Source organism: Cardiocondyla obscurior, unplaced genomic scaffold (assembly GCF_019399895.1).
Source record: "Cardiocondyla obscurior isolate alpha-2009 unplaced genomic scaffold, Cobs3.1 scaffold66_0_105518, whole genome shotgun sequence".
Taxonomy (NCBI): domain Eukaryota; kingdom Metazoa; phylum Arthropoda; class Insecta; order Hymenoptera; family Formicidae; genus Cardiocondyla; species Cardiocondyla obscurior.
The window spans coordinates 63,936-88,580 of record NW_027228811.1 but is presented as its reverse complement, the minus strand read 5'-3'; the positions used below and the strand labels follow the sequence as shown (position 1 = coordinate 88,580).

Genomic DNA, 24,645 nt, shown 5'->3' with positions numbered 1-24,645 from the left:
ATTCTCTTTCGTTTCCTGTTGTAGCGGGTTTAGATTTTATCAGGCGCACTGGTATTGTTACGGACCCTCTCTGTAATATGTATTATTATTCTGACGATCCTACTCGTCGGTTTCGTTTTGAGTCACCTCCGTTGGAGCAGGGTTTTCCTTCGTTCTCTATTTGTAGCGGTATAAAGGAAATATCGGCCTCCGAGAGAGCTAAGCTAGAGAGCGTCGTGTCGGAAGGACGCGAGAGTCTTCGTGATTCTCCGGGAATAACGTCGAGAATAACGCATCGCATTGACGTCGGTTCGTCTACCCCGTTGAAGCAAAGGGCGTATAATTATTCGGCTAAGGTGCTAGAGGCGATGCAGTCTCAACTCGACGAAATGTTAAATACGGAATTGGTGGAACCCAGCCACGCGGCGTGGGCTTCTCCAGTAGTAATGGTGCGCAAAGCGGAATCGTATCGTTTTTGTATAGATTTTAGGCGCGTAAACGCGATTACGAAAAAGGATTCTTATCCTATGCCAAATATTAATACTTTGTTAGATAGCCTTCGTCAGGCGGCCTATCTGTCTAAGTTAGATTTAAAACAGGCTTTTCTTCAGGTCCCTCTGGCGGATGAGGAAAGTCGCGACATTACTTCATTTGTAGTACCGGGTAGAGGTTTATTTCGTTTTCGGGTTATGCCGTTTGGCTTGACCAACAGTCCGGCTACGTTTCAGCGTCTTGCTGACTCTGTTTTTCTGGATTTGTACCCACAAGTAGTGGTATTTTTGGACGATATTTTAGTTTGTACCGGAGACTTAGAAAGTCATTGTAGAATTCTCCGTGAGGTATTTCGTAGACTAAAGGAGACTGGGCTCCGTCTGAACTGGGAGAAATGTGAATTCGGATGCCGGGAAGCGCGTTACCTTGGGTATCGCGTTAGCCAAGAAGGAATTAGCGTGGATCGCGGGAAGGTCGAGGCAGTTCTTTCGTATCCAGCTCCCACGAACGTGGCTGAGCTTCGCCGATTTCTAGGTATGGCGGGTTGGTATCGCCGGTTTATTCCGGAGTTTTCTACCGTAGTAGCTCCGCTCACTCGACTGTTGCGCAAACAGCAGGAGTGGAAGTGGTCAGAGGAACAGGTCAACTCTTTCGAAACGTTAAAAGCGGCCCTGACGTCCGCCCCTGTATTGGCTCGTCCCAATTTCGAGCTCCCGTTCGTTTTGCAATGTGACGCGAGTCACTGCGGTGTCGGAGCAGCGTTAGTTCAACTTCAGGATGGCGCGGAGAAAGTAATCACGTATTGCTCACGTTCTTTGTCAAGCGCGGAGCGTAATTATTCGGTGACGGAGAAAGAGTGTCTCGCTATAATATATGGCATTGAAAAGAATCGAGAGTATGTTGAAGGTACCGAATTCGTAGTCCATACCGACCACTCTTGTCTCAAGTGGCTTTTAAGTTTGAAAAACCCGACAGGTCGCTTAGCCCGCTGGGTCTTGCGTTTGCAACCGTACTCGTTTACCGTTGAATACCGTAAGGGCAAACTGAATTGCGTAGCGGACGCCCTGTCGCGTATACCATGTCAAATCGATCTCGCTGCGATTACCCCGGGGCTTCCTCCGACGGAACAGGCGCTGGATCAATGTGATTCTACGCGAGTAGAGGATGAATGGTATCGGCGTAAAGCGTATCGTGTACGGACCAGCCCGGAAGATCATCCCGACTGGAAGATTGAGGACGATCAACTCTATTATCGACGCTGTTCCTTCCTCAAGGATGAGCTGAGGGAATCAGGCGAAGAGTGGAAGCTCGTTGTACCGTGGGAGTTACGCTCTCGCATTCTGAGAGAAGGCCACGACGATCTTCAGGCAGGTCACTTAGGAGTGGCGAAGACACACTGGAGAATCGGTCGCCTCTACTATTGGCCCGGTTTATATAATGATGTGGTGCGCTACGTGCGAGGCTGCGATGTCTGTCAAAGGGTGAAGCCGCCCAACACAGCTCCGCAAGGTTTGATGTACCCGCGGTACCTTTCTACTCCATGGGAAAAGGTATCGGCGGATGTAATGGGACCGTTTCCACGCAGTTCCCAGGGCAACAAGTATCTTTTCGTCATTGAAGATTTGTTCACAAAATGGGTGGAGCTAGTACCCGTTCGAAGTATCACGTCGTCCGTGCTTATGTCTAAATTCCGTACCGTTATTTTAAACCGTTTTGGCACGCCTGCCGTATTGTTAACTGATAACGCGACGAACTTTGTGAGCGCTGCTGTGAAGCAATTAGTTAAGTCGTGTGGGATGCGGCACGAGACAACGCCGTTGTATCACTCGCAGGCGAACCCCACGGAAAGAGCGAACAGGAATGTTCGGCAGCTGATAATCAGCTATCTCGACCAAAGTGACCACGCGAAATGGGATGCGTATCTCGGCGAATTGCAGTTCGCATTGAATAGCGTAGCGCATGGCTCCACGAAACACTCTCCCGCCTTTCTTAATTTTGGCCGAGAACTGGTACCGGTAAATTCTTATCGTCGAGAAGTCACGTCAAGTACCGAACGTGAAGATCCGCAGGAGGCAGGCACCGACGAATGGGCTATTCGAATGTCCAAGCTCTCTGAGTTGCAACACCTAGTGGAGCAACATTTGTTGAAGGCTAGCACGGAGCAAGGATCACGCTATAACTTGCGCCGTCGAGAACCGACGTTCAAGATTGGAGACTTAGTGCTCCGTCGAGCTCATCATTTGTCGTCTTCGGGGGATAAGGTGGCCTCCAAATTATTCCACAAGTTTGTGGGACCGTTCAAGGTTACCTCCGTTAGCCCAGGGGGCACCTGCCAGCTGGAAGAAAGCCGTGGAGAACGAACCAGCAAATGGCATCCGTCACAACTAAAATTATACCATCCACCTCAACCGCTGGAGGGGGGTATTGTGTAACGGGAAAAACTACGTTATCTCGCGGTTTCGGTGTCGGCTTACCGACCTAGCGGTTTACCGACTCGCGAAAATTGACGGTACCGGTACCGTAAGGAGTATTGCGTCGGCGCGGTTGGCCTGGCAACGGGCCCGTTCGCGAGTCTCGGGGCAGTCGTACAAGGACCGAGGTGCAAAACTCTGCGACGGGACCGACGACGAGACAGTGAGGAGGCTTTCGCCGACTTCGTCCATAAATTTTCCGCCCATGGAGGGCTTGAGTGCTCTCGCCGCCTTCGATCATGGATTTTCCGCCCATGGAGGGCTTGAGTGCTTTCGCCGACTTCGATCATGAATTTTCCGCCCATGGAGGGCTTGAGTGCTTTCGCCGACGTCGATCATGAATTTTCCGCCCGGCGGGACTAACGACAAGGGAGAGCGACCGGCGAGCTGCTGAGCACGCGGGTATCACGTGCCGTACCGTGAGTGCCGTTTCGTGACGAAGGGCCAGGAGTCGCCCGGTACCGGAAAAGTAATTTTGTTTTTAACAAACAGGTTCCGGCCAGGGGCTGGCAATCTTGAGCCACTGCTCTTTTGGGAGAAAATCGGCGAGGAGCTACCGATCACGTGACCGGCACGGGGTGCCAGCGCAAGCACCGCAGCAGAGGAGAGTTGAGGACGGCGACGACGGATACCGCCGCGCCGCGGGACTATACCGGCTCTTTTTGAGTACACCCAACCACCGAGGGAAAGCTGTAATCGGCGGAGTGCCGTGTTCATCGCGACGTGGGACGTCGAATCGTGATCAGCACGTGAAGACGGCGTGCGGCGAGTATTTGCGTGCGTGCTGCGTGAGGCCCCGGGGTAAAGGGGGGTGGTTTCGGAAAAGAATTCGGGGCTGTCGTGACACGCCTTGCGCGCGTGCTGGGAAAATTTCGGAATCCGACCTGTTCTCGGAGGGGTACCCGGGGGCGGGGAATGTATCGCCGCGTGCCGACAACCCCGGTTTCTTCTAGCGTTCCGTGCGTTTATCTTTACCGTTGCGTCGCGTATCTTCTAGCGTTCCGTGCGTTAATCTTTTCCGTTGCGTCGCGTATTTTCTTGCGTTCCGTGCGTTTATCTTTTCCGTTGCGTCGCGTATTTTCTTGCGTTCCGTGCGTTTATCTTTTCCGTTGCGTCGCGTATCTTCTAGCGTTCCGTGCGTTAATCTTTTCCGTTGCGTCGCGTATTTTCTTGCGTTCCGTGCGTTTATCTTTTCCGTTGCGTCGCGTATTTTCTTGCGTTCCGTGCGCATACCTTTCCGTTGCGCTGCGTATTCTCTTGCGTTCCGTGCGCATACCTTTCCGTTGCGCTGCGTATTCTCTTGCGTTCCGTGCGCATACCTTTCCGTTGCGCTGCGTATTTTCTTGCGTTCCGTGTGTATCTTTCCGTAGCATTGCGTATCTTGATTTGTGCTAAATTATAGCCGGTGCTAAGCTTGTTATTTGCGTTCCTGGCAGAGTCGCGGGTTCATCCCCGACTTTGATAAAGGCAATTTAAAAATTTTGAAACGTTGATTTTGTTTTCCCAAAAATTAAATAGAAGAAAAAATTAATTTAGCACAAAGAAAATGGCGCCCAACGTAAATTAAAATATCGTTTCGTGAAGTTAAAATTTCAAGTATTTGCGTTAATATACGGGTATTAAAATGTCTATTCCGGCGGTGGTAGAACCGGAGTCTCCCGCGGTTTCGTCTCCTGTTCTGAGACGTAGTAGAATATTACTGTCGGAGCGGGAAATGCTCTTTGAAATTGTGACGGACACATATAATAAGTTTAGATCCGCGACCGTCGCAAATGTAAGTTCTCTCACACCCCGGTATGAGAGGTTAAAGAAAATCGAGGCGAGGTTGGACGTACTTAATCAGAAAATTCGGGAGTACAACGCCGACGTAGGTGATCCTCAGCATCAAATAGATGTGGGCAAACCGACGATCGCTTTCGTGGATCTGATTGACACAATCACGTCCACCTACCTCAATTTGAGACAGCAGACTCGCGCTCCGACGGAATCCGCGCCTACCGAACAATCTGTGAGCCCTCACGCGCCCCAGCTCCCGCGCATACCGCTCCCGTCGTTTTCAGGGAAAACGGACGAATGGTTGGAGTTCGCGTCGTTGTTTGACTCGTTGGTCCACAACGAGAGGAGGCTCAGTGCCGTACAGAAACTTCAATATTTGAAGTCGAGCTTGAAAGGAGAGGCTCTCGCCGTGATATCAGGCTTTCCGCTAGATGATTCCGGATACCCCTTGGCCAGGGAAGCTCTCAAGATGCGGTATAACAATCAGCGTCGTCTTGCTAGTCATTTCGTTAGTAAAATTCTCGAGTTCAAACCGGTTCGGGATCCTTCCTTGCCGGAATTGAGGCGTTTCTTGTCTGTCCATCAGACGAATTGGAATTCTTTTAGTTCATTGCGGTTAGCTGACCCGTTGGATTTTATGAAATTGCAGTTAGCGCTAGGACATTTAGACGCGGCGAATCGACGCTTATTCGAACAAAAGCATCCAAGTCAGAGTATTCCGAAATACGAGGATCTCATTCAATTTGTAACGGACCTCTGTCGGCAAGAGGAACTGCTCGCGGCAGACGGTTCGAACCGCGTTGTTGCGGTAAAGGAATCGCGTCCTAAGTTTTCTTCGGAGCGAAGTCCGAGCGTGCGTGGCCCCCCGGCCGTCCCGAAATCTTCTCCGTTAAACAGTATCGCGAGCGCTGCCTCCGCGAGTAATTCAACTCGGAAATCTCCGACTCCTTCTGTCAAAACGCCACGCGCGAGCGCATCTCGCGATAAAGCTTCTCCGACGACGAATTGCACAGTCGCGCCGGAGGCATCTGCGTCGACATCGGCATCGACGTCGACTAGTTCGTCTCCCTTAAAATGTTGGAATTGCGGGGACCGCATGTATTTTCTCGGTGTTCGGTTCCTCGAACGCGTCTCTTTGCTACCGTTGCGGACGCCGCGACGTCCACGTTTCTTCGTGTCCCGACTGTACAAAAACGAAGAGGGAGTCGGTCGTAGAGGTCGATCCGACTCTTGTTTCCCGTACCGACCTCCATATAGAAATGAGCACGCCGGTGACTTCCGTTTCGGTCTCGGCGTCGAATTTAGGTACCGTTCCTACTTCCGATAGTTCTTCGGAAATATCGTTCCGTCTCGTATCGTCGTCAGATTCTTCGCGGGAAGAAAATGGCAGTAGCGTCCCGTCACGCATTCGGTCTAGGACTCCCGACAACGTCGCGTCCGAGACGCGGATATCTCGTATCGTTACGTCCTTGTGTGGCGAATCCGGGTTAGTTCCCGTCACTCAAGTAATTTCGAGAAGTAATTCCTTGGTTAAGGAAGATTGTAGTTTATGGATTTTGACTTTATCGTTTCGTTTCGTTAGGCCCGGAACCTCAGTTTCCGCGGTAGGGATAGTCCCCGCGCTTTATGACACAGGGTCTTCTTTAACTTTCATTGGGAAGGCTGGTTTGAGCCTCCTTGGAATTAAAATCCCGGACCCGGAGTCTGATGAGCCTCGTCATAAGCAACTCAAAATCGCCCGTATGGCGGATGGCCGTACAGTGCCAATATCGTTCTCGTATCGTTTCCGTTTTGTATTAAATGATAGAAAATTCGAACACGAATTTTTCTATCTGGATTCTCTTTCGTTTCCTGTTGTAGCGGGTTTAGATTTTATCAGGCGCACTGGTATTGTTACGGACCCTCTCTGTAATATGTATTATTATTCTGACGATCCTACTCGTCGGTTTCGTTTTGAGTCACCTCCGTTGGAGCAGGGTTTTCCTTCGTTCTCTATTTGTAGCGGTATAAAGGAAATATCGGCCTCCGAGAGAGCTAAGCTAGAGAGCGTCGTGTCGGAAGGACGCGAGAGTCTTCGTGATTCTCCGGGAATAACGTCGAGAATAACGCATCGCATTGACGTCGGTTCGTCTACCCCGTTGAAGCAAAGGGCGTATAATTATTCGGCTAAGGTGCTAGAGGCGATGCAGTCTCAACTCGACGAAATGTTAAATACGGAATTGGTGGAACCCAGCCACGCGGCGTGGGCTTCTCCAGTAGTAATGGTGCGCAAAGCGGAATCGTATCGTTTTTGTATAGATTTTAGGCGCGTAAACGCGATTACGAAAAAGGATTCTTATCCTATGCCAAATATTAATACTTTGTTAGATAGCCTTCGTCAGGCGGCCTATCTGTCTAAGTTAGATTTAAAACAGGCTTTTCTTCAGGTCCCTCTGGCGGATGAGGAAAGTCGCGACATTACTTCATTTGTAGTACCGGGTAGAGGTTTATTTCGTTTTCGGGTTATGCCGTTTGGCTTGACCAACAGTCCGGCTACGTTTCAGCGTCTTGCTGACTCTGTTTTTCTGGATTTGTACCCACAAGTAGTGGTATTTTTGGACGATATTTTAGTTTGTACCGGAGACTTAGAAAGTCATTGTAGAATTCTCCGTGAGGTATTTCGTAGACTAAAGGAGACTGGGCTCCGTCTGAACTGGGAGAAATGTGAATTCGGATGCCGGGAAGCGCGTTACCTTGGGTATCGCGTTAGCCAAGAAGGAATTAGCGTGGATCGCGGGAAGGTCGAGGCAGTTCTTTCGTATCCAGCTCCCACGAACGTGGCTGAGCTTCGCCGATTTCTAGGTATGGCGGGTTGGTATCGCCGGTTTATTCCGGAGTTTTCTACCGTAGTAGCTCCGCTCACTCGACTGTTGCGCAAACAGCAGGAGTGGAAGTGGTCAGAGGAACAGGTCAACTCTTTCGAAACGTTAAAAGCGGCCCTGACGTCCGCCCCTGTATTGGCTCGTCCCAATTTCGAGCTCCCGTTCGTTTTGCAATGTGACGCGAGTCACTGCGGTGTCGGAGCAGCGTTAGTTCAACTTCAGGATGGCGCGGAGAAAGTAATCACGTATTGCTCACGTTCTTTGTCAAGCGCGGAGCGTAATTATTCGGTGACGGAGAAAGAGTGTCTCGCTATAATATATGGCATTGAAAAGAATCGAGAGTATGTTGAAGGTACCGAATTCGTAGTCCATACCGACCACTCTTGTCTCAAGTGGCTTTTAAGTTTGAAAAACCCGACAGGTCGCTTAGCCCGCTGGGTCTTGCGTTTGCAACCGTACTCGTTTACCGTTGAATACCGTAAGGGCAAACTGAATTGCGTAGCGGACGCCCTGTCGCGTATACCATGTCAAATCGATCTCGCTGCGATTACCCCGGGGCTTCCTCCGACGGAACAGGCGCTGGATCAATGTGATTCTACGCGAGTAGAGGATGAATGGTATCGGCGTAAAGCGTATCGTGTACGGACCAGCCCGGAAGATCATCCCGACTGGAAGATTGAGGACGATCAACTCTATTATCGACGCTGTTCCTTCCTCAAGGATGAGCTGAGGGAATCAGGCGAAGAGTGGAAGCTCGTTGTACCGTGGGAGTTACGCTCTCGCATTCTGAGAGAAGGCCACGACGATCTTCAGGCAGGTCACTTAGGAGTGGCGAAGACACACTGGAGAATCGGTCGCCTCTACTATTGGCCCGGTTTATATAATGATGTGGTGCGCTACGTGCGAGGCTGCGATGTCTGTCAAAGGGTGAAGCCGCCCAACACAGCTCCGCAAGGTTTGATGTACCCGCGGTACCTTTCTACTCCATGGGAAAAGGTATCGGCGGATGTAATGGGACCGTTTCCACGCAGTTCCCAGGGCAACAAGTATCTTTTCGTCATTGAAGATTTGTTCACAAAATGGGTGGAGCTAGTACCCGTTCGAAGTATCACGTCGTCCGTGCTTATGTCTAAATTCCGTACCGTTATTTTAAACCGTTTTGGCACGCCTGCCGTATTGTTAACTGATAACGCGACGAACTTTGTGAGCGCTGCTGTGAAGCAATTAGTTAAGTCGTGTGGGATGCGGCACGAGACAACGCCGTTGTATCACTCGCAGGCGAACCCCACGGAAAGAGCGAACAGGAATGTTCGGCAGCTGATAATCAGCTATCTCGACCAAAGTGACCACGCGAAATGGGATGCGTATCTCGGCGAATTGCAGTTCGCATTGAATAGCGTAGCGCATGGCTCCACGAAACACTCTCCCGCCTTTCTTAATTTTGGCCGAGAACTGGTACCGGTAAATTCTTATCGTCGAGAAGTCACGTCAAGTACCGAACGTGAAGATCCGCAGGAGGCAGGCACCGACGAATGGGCTATTCGAATGTCCAAGCTCTCTGAGTTGCAACACCTAGTGGAGCAACATTTGTTGAAGGCTAGCACGGAGCAAGGATCACGCTATAACTTGCGCCGTCGAGAACCGACGTTCAAGATTGGAGACTTAGTGCTCCGTCGAGCTCATCATTTGTCGTCTTCGGGGGATAAGGTGGCCTCCAAATTATTCCACAAGTTTGTGGGACCGTTCAAGGTTACCTCCGTTAGCCCAGGGGGCACCTGCCAGCTGGAAGAAAGCCGTGGAGAACGAACCAGCAAATGGCATCCGTCACAACTAAAATTATACCATCCACCTCAACCGCTGGAGGGGGGTATTGTGTAACGGGAAAAACTACGTTATCTCGCGGTTTCGGTGTCGGCTTACCGACCTAGCGGTTTACCGACTCGCGAAAATTGACGGTACCGGTACCGTAAGGAGTATTGCGTCGGCGCGGTTGGCCTGGCAACGGGCCCGTTCGCGAGTCTCGGGGCAGTCGTACAAGGACCGAGGTGCAAAACTCTGCGACGGGACCGACGACGAGACAGTGAGGAGGCTTTCGCCGACTTCGTCCATAAATTTTCCGCCCATGGAGGGCTTGAGTGCTCTCGCCGCCTTCGATCATGGATTTTCCGCCCATGGAGGGCTTGAGTGCTTTCGCCGACTTCGATCATGAATTTTCCGCCCATGGAGGGCTTGAGTGCTTTCGCCGACGTCGATCATGAATTTTCCGCCCGGCGGGACTAACGACAAGGGAGAGCGACCGGCGAGCTGCTGAGCACGCGGGTATCACGTGCCGTACCGTGAGTGCCGTTTCGTGACGAAGGGCCAGGAGTCGCCCGGTACCGGAAAAGTAATTTTGTTTTTAACAAACAGGTTCCGGCCAGGGGCTGGCAATCTTGAGCCACTGCTCTTTTGGGAGAAAATCGGCGAGGAGCTACCGATCACGTGACCGGCACGGGGTGCCAGCGCAAGCACCGCAGCAGAGGAGAGTTGAGGACGGCGACGACGGATACCGCCGCGCCGCGGGACTATACCGGCTCTTTTTGAGTACACCCAACCACCGAGGGAAAGCTGTAATCGGCGGAGTGCCGTGTTCATCGCGACGTGGGACGTCGAATCGTGATCAGCACGTGAAGACGGCGTGCGGCGAGTATTTGCGTGCGTGCTGCGTGAGGCCCCGGGGTAAAGGGGGGTGGTTTCGGAAAAGAATTCGGGGCTGTCGTGACACGCCTTGCGCGCGTGCTGGGAAAATTTCGGAATCCGACCTGTTCTCGGAGGGGTACCCGGGGGCGGGGAATGTATCGCCGCGTGCCGACAACCCCGGTTTCTTCTAGCGTTCCGTGCGTTTATCTTTACCGTTGCGTCGCGTATCTTCTAGCGTTCCGTGCGTTAATCTTTTCCGTTGCGTCGCGTATTTTCTTGCGTTCCGTGCGTTTATCTTTTCCGTTGCGTCGCGTATTTTCTTGCGTTCCGTGCGTTTATCTTTTCCGTTGCGTCGCGTATCTTCTAGCGTTCCGTGCGTTAATCTTTTCCGTTGCGTCGCGTATTTTCTTGCGTTCCGTGCGTTTATCTTTTCCGTTGCGTCGCGTATTTTCTTGCGTTCCGTGCGCATACCTTTCCGTTGCGCTGCGTATTCTCTTGCGTTCCGTGCGCATACCTTTCCGTTGCGCTGCGTATTCTCTTGCGTTCCGTGCGCATACCTTTCCGTTGCGCTGCGTATTCTCTTGCGTTCCGTGCGCATACCTTTCCGTTGCGCTGCGTATTCTCTTGCGTTCCGTGCGCATACCTTTCCGTTGCGCTGCGTATTTTCTTGCGTTCCGTGTGTATCTTTCTGTAGCATTGCGTATCTTGATTTGTGCTAAATTATAGCCGGTGCTAAGCTTGTTATTTGCGTTCCTGGCAGAGTCGCGGGTTCATCCCCGACTTTGATAAAGGCAATTTAAAAATTTTGAAACGTTGATTTTGTTTTCCCCAAAAATTAAATAGAAGAAAAAAACTAATTTAGCACATTGTAATCTGTGATTTTAAGGATTTCCGTTTTTGTATAATAAATTGTTTCCTATCTGCCATATTTATAAACAATAAAATATTAGGGATAATTGTATTTTTTATATGCTAATATAAATACTATTCGGTGAACGCCAATAACGATGTGTCCTTCGGCCCAGCGGACTTAGTGAATTTGTCACAGTAGTCCCTCCGTCACGGTAGTCTTCGTGGACCAAATCACGAATTTTTCAGGATATCAAATGTTCGTCAAACTGCTTGATAATCGTCAAATCTTGACCAGAGGTAGAGGTATTGTTCACTCGTACCTCACAGGAGGCACCAAGGTTTAAATTCGATGAAAATGTTTTACTATTCACGTCGGTTATTTTTTTATTAATATCAAAAGAATTGAATGCACGAATGCTTACGTATTTTAATCACTCACGTTTTGTACCTTTCGACGCTTAGCTTGCACCAACGCCTAGGAAATCTGAGTTCCTGAGTCGCGGCGACTTTTATATTCGTCAATATGACGATTTCCTAGATCGCGGGTATTCCCAACGACAACGTCTTAGGAAGCTCTTAAATATATATTTATCGTTTAGGAAAAAACGCTCGCGTTTATATTTATTCGTATTTGAACCGTCCTTTTCACAAGCTTGCTCAAGACTTACTGTTGTTTATTTGTTGCTAATAGATACCGACTACCCGAGTGAGCTTTTTTTGTTATCAGCGGCGTTTTTCTTACTTTTCGCGTAGTCGTGCACGACATTAATACATTTATGTGTATGTACGCAACAACATTTGTACGGAAAATTCTGCTCTCTAGGTTTGCACGCAGTAACGCGAACAGCGCAAGCCGACGCTAAGCACGATCCCGCGTGATACACACTCACACTCCTAAATAATAGTAACAGGCTAGCGCTATATACATTTGCCTGATACGCACGCAAATACTTTAACATTCCCGGCAACGGCCGGCGCTTCTTACATACACGTGATTCGCACGTTCCTGCTCCTTGGGTCTCAAAACGACACGGCATACATATTTTATACGACATAAGCGAAACGACATAACAAAACTTCTACAAGTGTTAACGGTAATACAACGACACATGCTAATCATACCACAAAAGCTCGCACTGTTTTTCGCAACGCCAATACTCATACACGGCAACGAGCCGACGCTTTTTTCGATCACGTAATTCGCGCGCTCACACTTGCATTCCAGTACACGGCAACGGGCTGACGCCAAATCTTTGATCACGTGACGCTCACGTGATATCCTCGAGTCCAACGGCGGCGAAGCTTTCCTACGTTGAAAGAAATACAGAATAATGAACTCCGCCGTCGTGCTGGAATCCTAGGACTCGAACCTCGTACGATAGCAAAAATTTGTTCCTCTGGAACACGTAGACTCTAGTGAGGGGCCGGGAACACGGCACGCCGGCCGAATCCGACGCGAGGCTGACACGCCGGCTGTTTCCTGGGGTGAAAGCCAGGAACACGGTACGCCAAAAAATCCTGGTCCCGTACTCGAACTGTTGAACAAATTACTATTAACCTGGGGGCCTCAATTGCACGAGAACCCAGGAGTTCTCGCCGACCTACCGGTATGTCACGATACGTCGCTCGTCGTAGCTTGTCCCGTTGCTCGTCCCGTCGCTCGTCGTAGCTCATTCCGTTGCTCGTCCCGTCGCTCGTCGTAATCCTTCCGCACTCACAGTTCTTAACAATACCGAAACGTCTTGCTCAACAGCACAAACTCGAGAGAGCACATCTGCATGCTTTTTCCCGAACAACGTTCACGATTCACTTCTGCGCCGACGCGAGAAATCGTCGGTAACGCGCTCGCCCTACTGCGCCCTAATCGGTAATTCGTTACCCGCTTGTCGGTAACCTGTATCGCGATTATCATACGTTATAGTATTAACTGTAAAATGATTATGAAAAGCTGGCAACGCTCTTTTAATTTCTTCGTTCCGTAATAATTTAAGAGTGAAAAAATATAATTCACAGTCATTTATTGTGATTACGTTCAAAAAATTAATTTATTAAATTTTATTCCTCAAAATGTATTATAGACAAATTAATAGGCATGTCTTTGGTCTATTTTGGCGACATGTCAATCCAACACATTTCATGTCCTCGAAAGTTACCAACCGCAAATTTTGTTATTTTGAAGACTCTCCGAAATGTACCATTTCCCAAAAAAATATTGAGGTCTGACTTTAAAAGTGACAAATGTCGAAGCCATGCACACAGGGTTTCCCAGTAACTCTGTTATAAGACATTATCTCCGTTACCGTTAATGATACGCGAAAATATCATAAGAATAAATTGTTTGGTTTGGAAGGATACATACAAGGTGTTTCTGATTAGTAGACTTTACCGTAAATGATAGATATAACTAATTGAAACAAGACAAAAAGTACTTTACCATTTTGAAAAAGTTCTCAATAGTTTTCGAGAAAAAATTTAAATATATAAAATATATAGACGTAAAAGCGACAAGGAAGCTGCGCTTGAGTGAGCGCGACAGACGTGTTACATCGTGGTACGGTGTAATTATGGGTCCGTTCCCCGGAACGTGTGCCACACCAGGGAGGAGCCAGGTGTGAATGAATAAAATCTTTCTTCGCAAATGTGTTGCACTTCTTTATTTTTCTGTTATTACAACTGATACGCGTCGCGTTACGTCGGATAAGAATGCTCGCGACGGCTTCCGAGCCGTCGCTCATATACTTTACCGAGTTGCAACCTCAGCGAGTTTCGGCCGCAGTGGTTGACCGGAGAAGTTCGTCAACCGCACGGGCTTATTTTAATCATTTCATATAGGTTCATCGCCCTATTTTGACATCGGACAATAATCCCGAGGTCTTTGCCCGATTGTGAAAGTGCAGGGCAATTTCCGAAATGGTTTGCAACCAGAGCGCATTTTTCAGAATGCTGCTCAGGTTACAACAGACGACAGCGTCATTTTTAGTCATTCGCTTGTCGCGCTCACTCACGCGCAGCTTTCTTGTCGCTCTTACGTCTATATATTTTATATATTTGTAAAGAAAGTACATAGTACTTCCTTTTGGATCATTCCGCGTATGCACAGTACATTGGTAAAACAGAATTCTACTTATACAAGAAAAAAAGAAAGATTAGAAGATGAGGAGTCATGATAAAAGCGGACACGTGGAATGATCCAAATTGAAAGTGATTAAAAAATAATTGATGGTGAATGTAAGGAGTGTAAGGAGGGAAAGGACATAGTGAATAACTGACATTTAATGTCGTTTCTCTTTTTACAGGTAGCCCTTGTAAATAGTTGTAAAATAGGAGCATAGATAATAAAATAGAAAATCTCTTTTTACAGGAGAAACTCAATTTTGTCATTATTCCTAACTTTACCAAACCAGATTTGAAAGAATCCATTATATATTTTAATTTTTTTCTCGAAAACTATTAAGAATTTTTCAAAATGGTAAAGGAATTTTCGTTTTGTTTTGATTAGTTCTATCTACCAATTACGGTAAAGTCCACTGATCAGAAACACCCTGTATAATGGTTGATATCATTTTTTTAAAGTCATATTTTTAGAGATTTCTAGATCATCGATGTTTTTTAAATAAGACTGCATATTTCTATCATTATATCATAATAGCTGAGGTCGAGATAAATTCAACGACTTATAATTGTTGCACCGGAGCGGTGCACGGAGTCCGTCCGTCCTCCGAATATACACTTTACGGTGTAGTGGTTGGCGGTGTTTTAATAAATGTATAGATGTTTCAATCGTTTAATGCGTTTATTCTTCCTTTGTATATCGGCGATAGAGTTACGAGTCGCTACCTCGTACTCTCAGACTGACTTGCACGAGCTTCGGAGCTCGTGCATTTTATATTATTATTTTCGGTCTTGTCAGCGAAATAGCAGAAGGAAGTGGCCGCGTGCCCTACTGCCTTCTGCTGATAGCGCGCGATGACGAAAGGCTGACAAGACGGCTTCTTAGACTCAGCAGATTCCAACAGTTTGGCAATCTGCTGAGTTGTATAAAAAATGTGGCGCACGCGGTGTTCAATGACCAGCGTGCGCTGTCGGGTTACATAATAAAATGATCTTCATGCGATCTTGAGTATGAACAAGATAAAAAATTCTGAGGAATTAATGTAAATAATGAAATAAGTTTAATAAAAAATGAGTTATGAAAAATCTATTGTAGTAAGTGTTCAAAATTATTGCCATTGATTTACATACATTTGTTAATTCGCTTATGAAAAGACTGTCGCACTTCTGCAAGAATCTGTGGTGTTTCATCAGCACAAGCTTGTCGGATTTTTTCTTTTATTTGGTCAAGTGTCGTAAGTTTTATTGAATAAACTTTTTCTTTGATAAAACCTCATAGAAAAAAAATCTAAGGAAGTAATGTCAGGAGAACGTGGTGCCCAAGGAGTCAAACTTCCTTTTCCTATTTATCTGTTTGGATATAAAATATTTAGAGCATTGCGAGAAGGACAAGCGTAATGTGGCGGTGCACCGTCTTGTTAAAATTACATTATGTTTGGTAAAGTGCACCGTCTTGTTGAAACCACATTACGTTTGGTAATGGATGTTACGTCTTTTTTTTTATTAAATAAAAAATAAAAAAAAGATTAGCTACATTAATTAAAATTAAATTAAAATAATTGAGTTAAACAAAATAAATTCTTATTTTTTACGATTTGTTATTAATTTTATTATTTCTCGTATTCTATTTTTTCAGAATGTTCTCGAGACATACAAACATCTGCCAAACGTTATTCTACTGGAGGAAGTTCCATACAAATTATTTAATCATATGGATTTTCTTTGGTCTATCGATGCTAAAACTTTATTATACAATCGCGTAATAGAGTTACTCAAAAAACTTGATAAGTAATGTGTCAGTCGATATAGCTTACAGAAGGTATACAAAATAATGTGAATGTTATGTTATATATTATACAGGGTGTTTCTGATCAGTGGACTTTACCGTAAATGGTAGATAGAACTAATCAAAACAAGACGAAAAGTCCTTTACCATTTTGAAAAATCCTTAATAGTTTTCGAGAAAAAAATTTAAATATATAAAATATACAGGCGTAAGAGAGACAAGGAAGCTGCGGGTGAGTGAGCGCGACAGACGACAGCGCAATTTCTAATCATTCGCCTGTCGCGCTCACTCACGCGCAGCTTCCTTGTCGCTTTTACGTCTATATATTTTATATATTTTAATTTTTTTTCCAAAAACTATTGAGAATTTTTCAAAATAGTAAAGGATTTTTCATCTTGTTTTAATTAGTTCTATCTACCATTTACGGTAAAGTCCACTGATCAAAAACACCCTGTACACATATTTTCATGTTGATAAAACTGCCGAGATGTAAACGACACGATATATTTATAATGTTCAATTTTTTCGTCAGTTCCTTAAAGTTACTGTCTGTGTATTATTCGTTATGTTTTGCAACGGTTATAACAAGCGGACTATGAGATGAGCGATCTGTTTAACTGCAAACAGGGCAAATTGTTGATATTCGATTAGAGGGAGCATTTGTATCCAAAACAACTAATCTATGTGATATATCCTAAGCAGAAGTGTCTACAATAATATCAGCGTATACAAAATAAAATAAAACGTTATTCGTGAAAAGAAAGTGGCCAAAAAATATAGCTAACCGAAAGAAATCACTAAACTAAGAAAAAATGTGACCAACAACACAAAACTACAGCAGCAAAAAAGACAGCAAAGCTTAATAATAATTATTATTAATGTTAATTCTAAATTATTGTAACAATGCGACTTTCTACTCGCGGGACAGGCCCGAATGATTGCTCGCCGGGGATCAGGGTTAGAAAGAAGCACGGAGACGTCTAATTGGGTTTAAATAAATACAATATATTCTCAAAGTTTTGTCTAGAAGATGTGTTTATATATAGAGTGTAACCGCTGATGTTGGATGTGGAAACGCAATGTGGAACGAAAACACAAAGAAAGATATTAATAAACAAAACGATAACAAAAGATTTTTAAAGCGCGAACGCGGAGTCAAACTTATATCTATAATTTACAAAGAATCGCAGTCGTTCGGTACAAATCTCGCGGACACGGCGCGCGTCGTACAGCAGACTAATAAAACTTTGCGAGAACGCAATCCAAGACCGGGAATTTCCGAGTTTTAGTAACCCGAGTCCGGGGATACCCGAGATTAATTTGTGGACCAAAAACGCGAATTCTGGTGATGAGGTAATAGTAATTGCTTAACCGGGAACACCCGAGTTGAACGGGAACTGGTTTTTCGGCAACGCCCGAAAGTATGACCGGGAACACCCGAGTCACGTAGCTGGATTGTCCGGAGATATCCGGGACAACGGAAAAACAGGAATACAGAATGTTCAACCGGGATCATCCGAGTTGAACGGGTTAGAATCGGAAACTTCCGAATTCACTGGAGAACGGATCAGGAATCACACCCGCTTGGCTGCGGGTTCGGCTTATATAGCCGCCAAAATGAGAGTGGGGGATTTCCCACTCTCAATTCGGCGGCGCGCCGTCAGCCAGCCGGTGGACGCTCGCTGTACTAGAGCGGTTTGTCGCTCAGAGCTGGTATTCGCCCCTTCGTTTTAGTGGCGAAATTGCGGGTTTGCCACATTATTACTAATATTTAAAATTATTGTTTATAAAATGGTTTGTGTTTATTGGGTAGAATCTCATTCCGAAAAAGTTTAAGGTGAAGGCAAGATCGTTGAAATTGATAAAGCAAAAATTGAGAAACATAAATATAATAAAGGATGTATCATTAACGGAAAATGGATTTTTGGGGGAATTGAGAGAAACAGTGGAAAAATTTTCATTGTTCCTATGCGTGATCGATCAAAGAGAATTATATTCGCAAACGGTAAAATATTTCTTCTTAGGAAGGCAAGCGCTTTTTAAATAAAGCGTCTCGTTATTCGCCGCGGCATGTTTACAGTTTTTTGGTCTTTTCGGTTCAATCGGTGTAAATAGACAACGGAACGAGACCGGCGTTAAACGGCGAACTAATTTTCCGCGGTTATAATCCGGTTTCGTCTTATTTTGTTCCGCGGTTTGCTCGTTCTGCGGAAGTTAGTTGTATCGCGATCTAACGATCTAACGCACGTCCGGGTTTTAATACGTAAATGTGACCGGAAAATTATGTTTGACGTTCTGCTGATTATTCTCTCGTCTTCGAAACGCCGATGGTGAGCACTGATGATGATTGATCGCCGCGGTGCCGCGTAAACTCTGTCACGCTGCTATAAATACATTTGCGTTTTTCTTTCCTTTGTACAGACTGTGTTAATTACATTCGTTTCTAAGAAATTTAGACCGAACTCTCTTTTCCCTTTACTTTTTGACGGGTTCCTCGAATTCTTGCGACGATCGTTTAAAGACACGTCAGTTTCAGTTCCCGAAAGATTAAACGCTACTTTAATAGACAAAATTAAAAAATGGATTTTACCCGGGACTACAATAATGTCAGACTGCTGGAAAGCATACAAATGTTTGAATAACGAAGAATTTAATCATTAAAGTTTTAACCATTTGTTACATTTTGTGGATCCAGATACTGGTATGAATATTTTAATAGAAAATAATAGTAATTTTAATAAATTAAAATCATTTTTAATCTTAGGAGCACATACGCAAAACATTAAGCGGCTTTGGCGCGAAGTTTGATCAAATATACTGAGATATGGAACAAGAAAAGCACACTTACTGAGTTATTTAGCGGAATTTATTTTCAAAAGAAGATTTCTTTTTAATGAACGTATTGAACAGTTTTTTAAAATTATAGGCGAATTATATCCTTTTTAAATAAACATTTAAAAATAAAATAATTTTCTGCTTTATTTCAAAATTTAAATTAGTCGAATTAATTCTCTGCTTTAAATTCTGTTTTATTTTCTGCTGGACCTTTAAAGCAGAGAATGGTTAAGAATAATTATTCTCTGCTTAATTTGTGATTGAAAAAATAATCTTAGTTGTTTTTCTTGTACGGATTAAAGTTCAAATCCAGCTGTTTAATCGTCTGTGAGTTCTTATTAATTCGCTAGAACTCCATCGGCGTTCACGATCCGTCCGTGTTTTCGTTCCACGCGCTATTATTAGTCGGTCGCCGCATACCGCTTACTGTTTACCGCGACAGGTGAAATATATTAACGTCGGATCATTTCGCTTTTCATACGCTATCTTGCCACCTGTTTTGTTTTCCTTTTCGCTGTTCCAACGATCAAGGGCTCGGTTCTGCCGAAACGCGACCTGTTTTCTCTCGAAATAACTCACTCGTCAGTCGGCAGTGTTCACGTTATCACCGTCGTGTAGCAATCTCTCTCGGCCGCGATCGTTGGATCATCCGCAATTTTTCTGTTCATTTCTTTTATTTCTTATACTGGAAATCGCAGGGCAAGGTTCGCGATCGCGTCAATCTCCGGCTCGCGCGCAAGATTTCCGACGCTCGCGTACAAGATCTCCGACGATCGGGCGGGAAACCTACCGCTCCAGAAGATCTCCGACGGGAAAGCCGGGTAAATCAAGATTTCCGATCGTCTCCCATCCTGCTCTCGCGATTCCATATTTAACGTGTAATATCTGTATAAATTTTTTTGTAAATATATTTTTTTTTTTTTGTTGAATTCCTTTTTTGAATTGAGACAATTGTTCAGTCTTTACTTTCTCTCGCGTTGTCGACGTAGAGCGAAGCACCGTGCCGAGCTCAGTTGTTGAGATGTTCTCACAAATAAAAAAGGGGAGTGTGCCTTTTCGCCGAATCGCGCACACCAGCAGTTCTTTGAAATAAACGCTATAACTATAAACGGGACTAGATCGTTGTCGTCCGAATTCCTATTAATGGGAAAAATAATTAACAAATATAATTATTGATATAATTATTAATAAATTTAAATTAATGTAATTACCTCGTGATTTATATATACAAATTTATCTTTAATTTTATGTTTTTGAATTTTGGTATATGCTGTTTTCATCGTAAACGTTAGAACTTCATGCAAAAAATCTTCTGAAATTGCATTTATATATGCAAAATTTACTAAGATTATACGATTGTGATCTCTTAAATTTTGATTCCAAAACATTTCGCAGATAAGTTTAGGCCATAATTTTGCGTCACTAACAACGTCTTGATTTTGAAGCTAAGGATTATTTTTTATCTTTTCAAATAAATAACTTATTTTTTTTTAACTTTCTCGACTTTTTGGTTTGTTAAATTTTAATCTTTAGGAACTATTTGTCAACAAAAGAGTATGCGTGGTATCTTAAAAATGATAAATTTAACATTTTTTTACTTACCGACATCATAAAACTTTAATATTAAAACAACAAAGGAAAATTGAGCGATAATTTTCCTCTTGAGGCTAAATTACAGACATCAAAACCAATTTACAAAGTTAGAAACAAGTTTAAGGTTGGGACGTATACAATATATTAACAAGTGTTGAATAAGTTTTCGCTGTTTTTTTATGAAAATTAATACTATATTTTAAAAAATTAATAAAAACCTATTGTTCAAAGATTTGAATTATGCTGTCTGGTCTCGTCCGGATGTATAACTATGTAGTCATGCAATCTGCATATGTGTGGCGGATCTCTCCGACGTCACATGCCGGATGACGCCACCGCATACGTTGCCGGCCGTCCGGAAGAGAAAACAAATATTAATCCCGCGGCCTTTCTTCTTGTTGAAAGGTCCGTCAATAAAGAGCCGCGGAACTTGGTGAATACATGAGTTTTATTTAATAGAATACATCCGTCTCGGTAGAGCGGTCGGAACGGAATGAAACAATGGAATAGATAATAAGAATAGGATCGCAAAAGAACGGCCGAGAAGTCACGTAGCGCAAATATTGATATACGTGACTCACGGGTAACAAAATCTAAGATAACTAACAAAGGGGGGGCTTGAGTTCGTTGATTCAAGGCTTTATTCCTGACACCACCCCTCCTATCGACGTACTCACTAAATTTAATTGTTTCATACAGCGGTAATGTTTAATTGTCGATAAAGGTTTGGTAAGTATATCCGCTGTCATTGAGTCTGTGCTCGTATAAGTAATTTTGATTTCGCCCTGTTCCTGGACTTCCTTAACAAAATGATATCTCAAATCAATATGTTTACTTTTACAATAATGTACGGAATCTTTGCTTAATACTATCGCACTTTGGTTATCGCAATAAATTGTGGTACAATTATCTATACAATTCGATAGTTTCATATGTCGCAATAGTCCTTTTAAGTAAATAGTTTCTCTCGTGACTTCAGACAATCCCATATACTCGGTCTCCATGGTCGATAATGCCACAGAACGTTGTGTCTTTGCTTGCCAGCTGATCGATCCATTTGCTAAAATCACGACACTTCCTGTAAAAGATCTTCGGTCATCGATGTCACTGCCCCAGTCAGCGTCGACGTATGCATGTAATTTATTGCTGTCCGTTTCGTAAATAATACCTAAATTCGCAGTTTCCTTAAGATAGCGTAAGGCTCGTTTCGCTAGTTTCCAATGTGCTAGTCCAGGTTGAGAGCAGAATCGGCTCAGCATGCTCGCGGTGAATGCCAAGTCGGGACGAGTAGCGTTGGCTAAATAGATTAGTCCACCGATTAGTTCCCTGTATGGTTTATTTTGCATCTCTAAGAATTCCTCTTCTGTGATCTTGACGCCTTGTTCAATGGGGGTCGGTGCTGGCTTGCAATCTTGCATTTCAAACTTCGCAAGCAAGTCGTTGATGTACCTGGTTTGAGTAAGTTTAATTTTTCCTGTGGGCCCGTCACGTTCTACGTTTACACCTAAGATATTACTTAATGGGCCTAAGTCGTTCATCTTAAACATCTGCTGCATTTGTCGTTTTCTCTCATTTAATTTATGAATATCACGCGAATCTATTAATAAGTCGTCGACATAGACAATAATTATTACGTCGCTTTCTGCATCACTGTCTACATATACACATGCATCCGTTTGAGTTTTCTTCATGCCGATGCTTGACAGGTAAGTATCCAGCTTCTTATACCATTCACGGCCGGATTGCTTCAGGCCATAAAGTGGCCGTTGTAGAGAGCATACTTTGTCTTCTTGACTCTTGCTTTCGAGACCTTCCGGCTGGTTCATGTAGATGGTTGTGGACAGGTCCCCTTGGACGTATGCGGAGATAACATCCATATGATGTACGTGCATTTTGTTTTGAACACTTGCAGCTAAAAAGGTGCGAATAGTTTCAAATCTTGCTACGGGTGAGAAAACTTCTCCGAAGTCTATTCCTTTTCGCTGCTCATTTCCGCGTACTACCAATCTTGCTTTATAACGGTTAATTTCTCCGTTTTGCTTGCGTTTTAACTTAAATACCCATCTATTGGATAAAATTTTAGCGTCCTGCGGACGTTCCACAAACGTCCATGTATTATATTGCATGAGTGAATTGTATTCATCTTCCATCGCTGCTAGTCATAAATCCTTATCTTCCCTGCTGTAGATGTCTTCTACGCTGTCTGGTTCGTCGAGATCCTTTTTGTAGGTAACATTAGCTGCGTCCTGGAATAGTTTTCTTGGTCTTCCTGGTCGGCCGGTTCGCTGGACTCGAGGTCGTCCGGAACCTCGCTTGTAAGTACTTCGTATTTCTTTGTTTTCGAAGGGTTCCGTCTTCGGTGAAATCGCATATTTTTCCGTGTTGTCTTCTTCGACGTCCTGCTTTTCAGTCTTGGAGACTGTTGATTGCGGTGTTTCCTTCTTCGCGTGTTGCTCGACGGTTTCCAGGATATCCGTAGGTGCTTCAAAGTAATCGTTGGTTCGCCTGTTTTCTTTACTTAATTTTTTATGAAAACGCACGTCTCTTCGTTTAATAACTTTCCTAGTTTTCGGTTTCCAGAGGCGGTTAGCCTTTGATTCTTTGGAATATCCGACTAAAATGTACTCTTCTCCTTTGGGTTCAAATTTATTGCGTTTACTTTCTTTGTTCAAAGCGATTACTTTGCTTCCAAAGATGCGCATGAAACCTACGTATGGTTTCGTGCCAGTCCATGCTTCCGTTAGTGTCATGTTTCCAAGTTTTCTTGATGGGCATCTATTTCTTATAAATGTAGCTGTGTTTATCGCTTCGCCCCATAAGCTTTATGATAGATTTGATTGTATCAGCATGCAGCGAGCCATTTTCACGAGAGTGCGGTTCGCTCTCTCGGCGATTCCGTTTTGTTGTGGAGTGTATTCCACACTTAATTGTCGTCCAATACTTTCGGTGTTATATGATAATTCGGAATCTGTAATATCGATATACTAAGTTACCGATCCGCGCAGCGTCGTAAGACAAAAGAGCGATTAGAAAACGTGCACGCACTAGACACGTTAGAGCTTGCTAAGAAGTCCTACGTTTCGTTTATAAACTCGCAGCCGGGGTAGGTTTATTTTACTATTATAATTATAAATACTTTTGTTAATGAATTTTTGTAATAAAGTTTTTATAGAATCAAAGATATAACATTCGGTTTCAAGATATTCGGTAAATTCCCTTGATACATATTCCTTGGCGTTGTCGGTGCGGATCTTTTTGATCGGGCAACCGGTTTCTTTTTCAACTCTTTTCTTGTAAATCTTGAAGGCATTCAGAATGTCTGAGCGCTTCTTTAGCATGACCACCTGCGTATATCTTGTGTGATCGTCTATAAATGTTGCGAAATATTTCGCTCCTCCTATGGATTCGACGTTAAAGGGACCACAAATGTCTGAATGTATTAGTCCGAGTTTTTCTTTGGAGTGGCTCGTTGACTCGGTATACGGTAATTGATGGATCTTCGCTTTGTCGCATACCTCACAGTTTAATTTTTCTCGTATGGGCTCCATGCTCATATTTTGGACCATTTCTTCTCGTTTCAGTTTATTGAGATCCTGATAGTTCAGATGTCCATATCTCTCGTGCCACCTAAGCTGTTTTGTGTCTTCCGTGGTAGAATCCAGTGCGGTGGCATTGTTCGCATCTGTATGTGCGGGGCTCGTAACGTATAAATGACCCTGCCTCTTTGCTTTAATTGCCACAGTTCCATCTTTGCGCTTGACTTCTGCAAAGTCTTTAGTAAATACAACGGTATAATTATTGTCCGTCATGCAAGATATTGATAGCAAATTGTTTCGAAATTCAGGAACTAAGAGAGTATCTTGTAATTTTAGATGGCTTACTGCGTTTCCTCTAGATTTTACACTTAGCTTTACTGTGCCCGTTCCGGCTGGCCTCATGCTTTGGTTGATTGCAGTAAACACTTGGCAGTCCGCGTCTTCAGTTAGTTGAAGAAACTTCTTCGGATCGTTGCACATATGACGCGTGGCTCCGCTGTCCAGACACCATTCATTTGAGTGATGCGCTTCCAAGGAGAGTACGGCCGCAGACATCGCATCCTCCGCGTTTGCTTTGTGTGTCTGTCTCTTTTCACTTCTGCAATCCGCTGCACGGTGTCCTACTTTATCGCATTTAAAGCATTTTCCTCAAAACTTTAATTTATTTTTAGAAT

At 44.5% G+C, this 24,645-nt stretch overlaps 1 protein-coding gene and 1 pseudogene across 1 annotated transcript; one reads left to right on the top strand and one right to left on the bottom strand.

Annotated features, from left to right (window-relative positions):
* The window catches only part of LOC139112928 (uncharacterized), a 36,599-nt pseudogene extending 16,877 nt beyond the window's left edge, over positions 1–19,722 (top strand).
* A 2,872-nt stretch (positions 19,723–22,594) lies between these two features.
* On the bottom strand, positions 22,595–23,185 carry LOC139112925 (uncharacterized). Its single transcript, XM_070673881.1, has one exon. The coding sequence runs from the start codon at positions 23,183–23,185 to the stop codon at positions 22,595–22,597; it is 591 nt and encodes a 196-aa protein (XP_070529982.1).
* Positions 23,186–24,645: the final 1,460 nt, after the last annotated feature.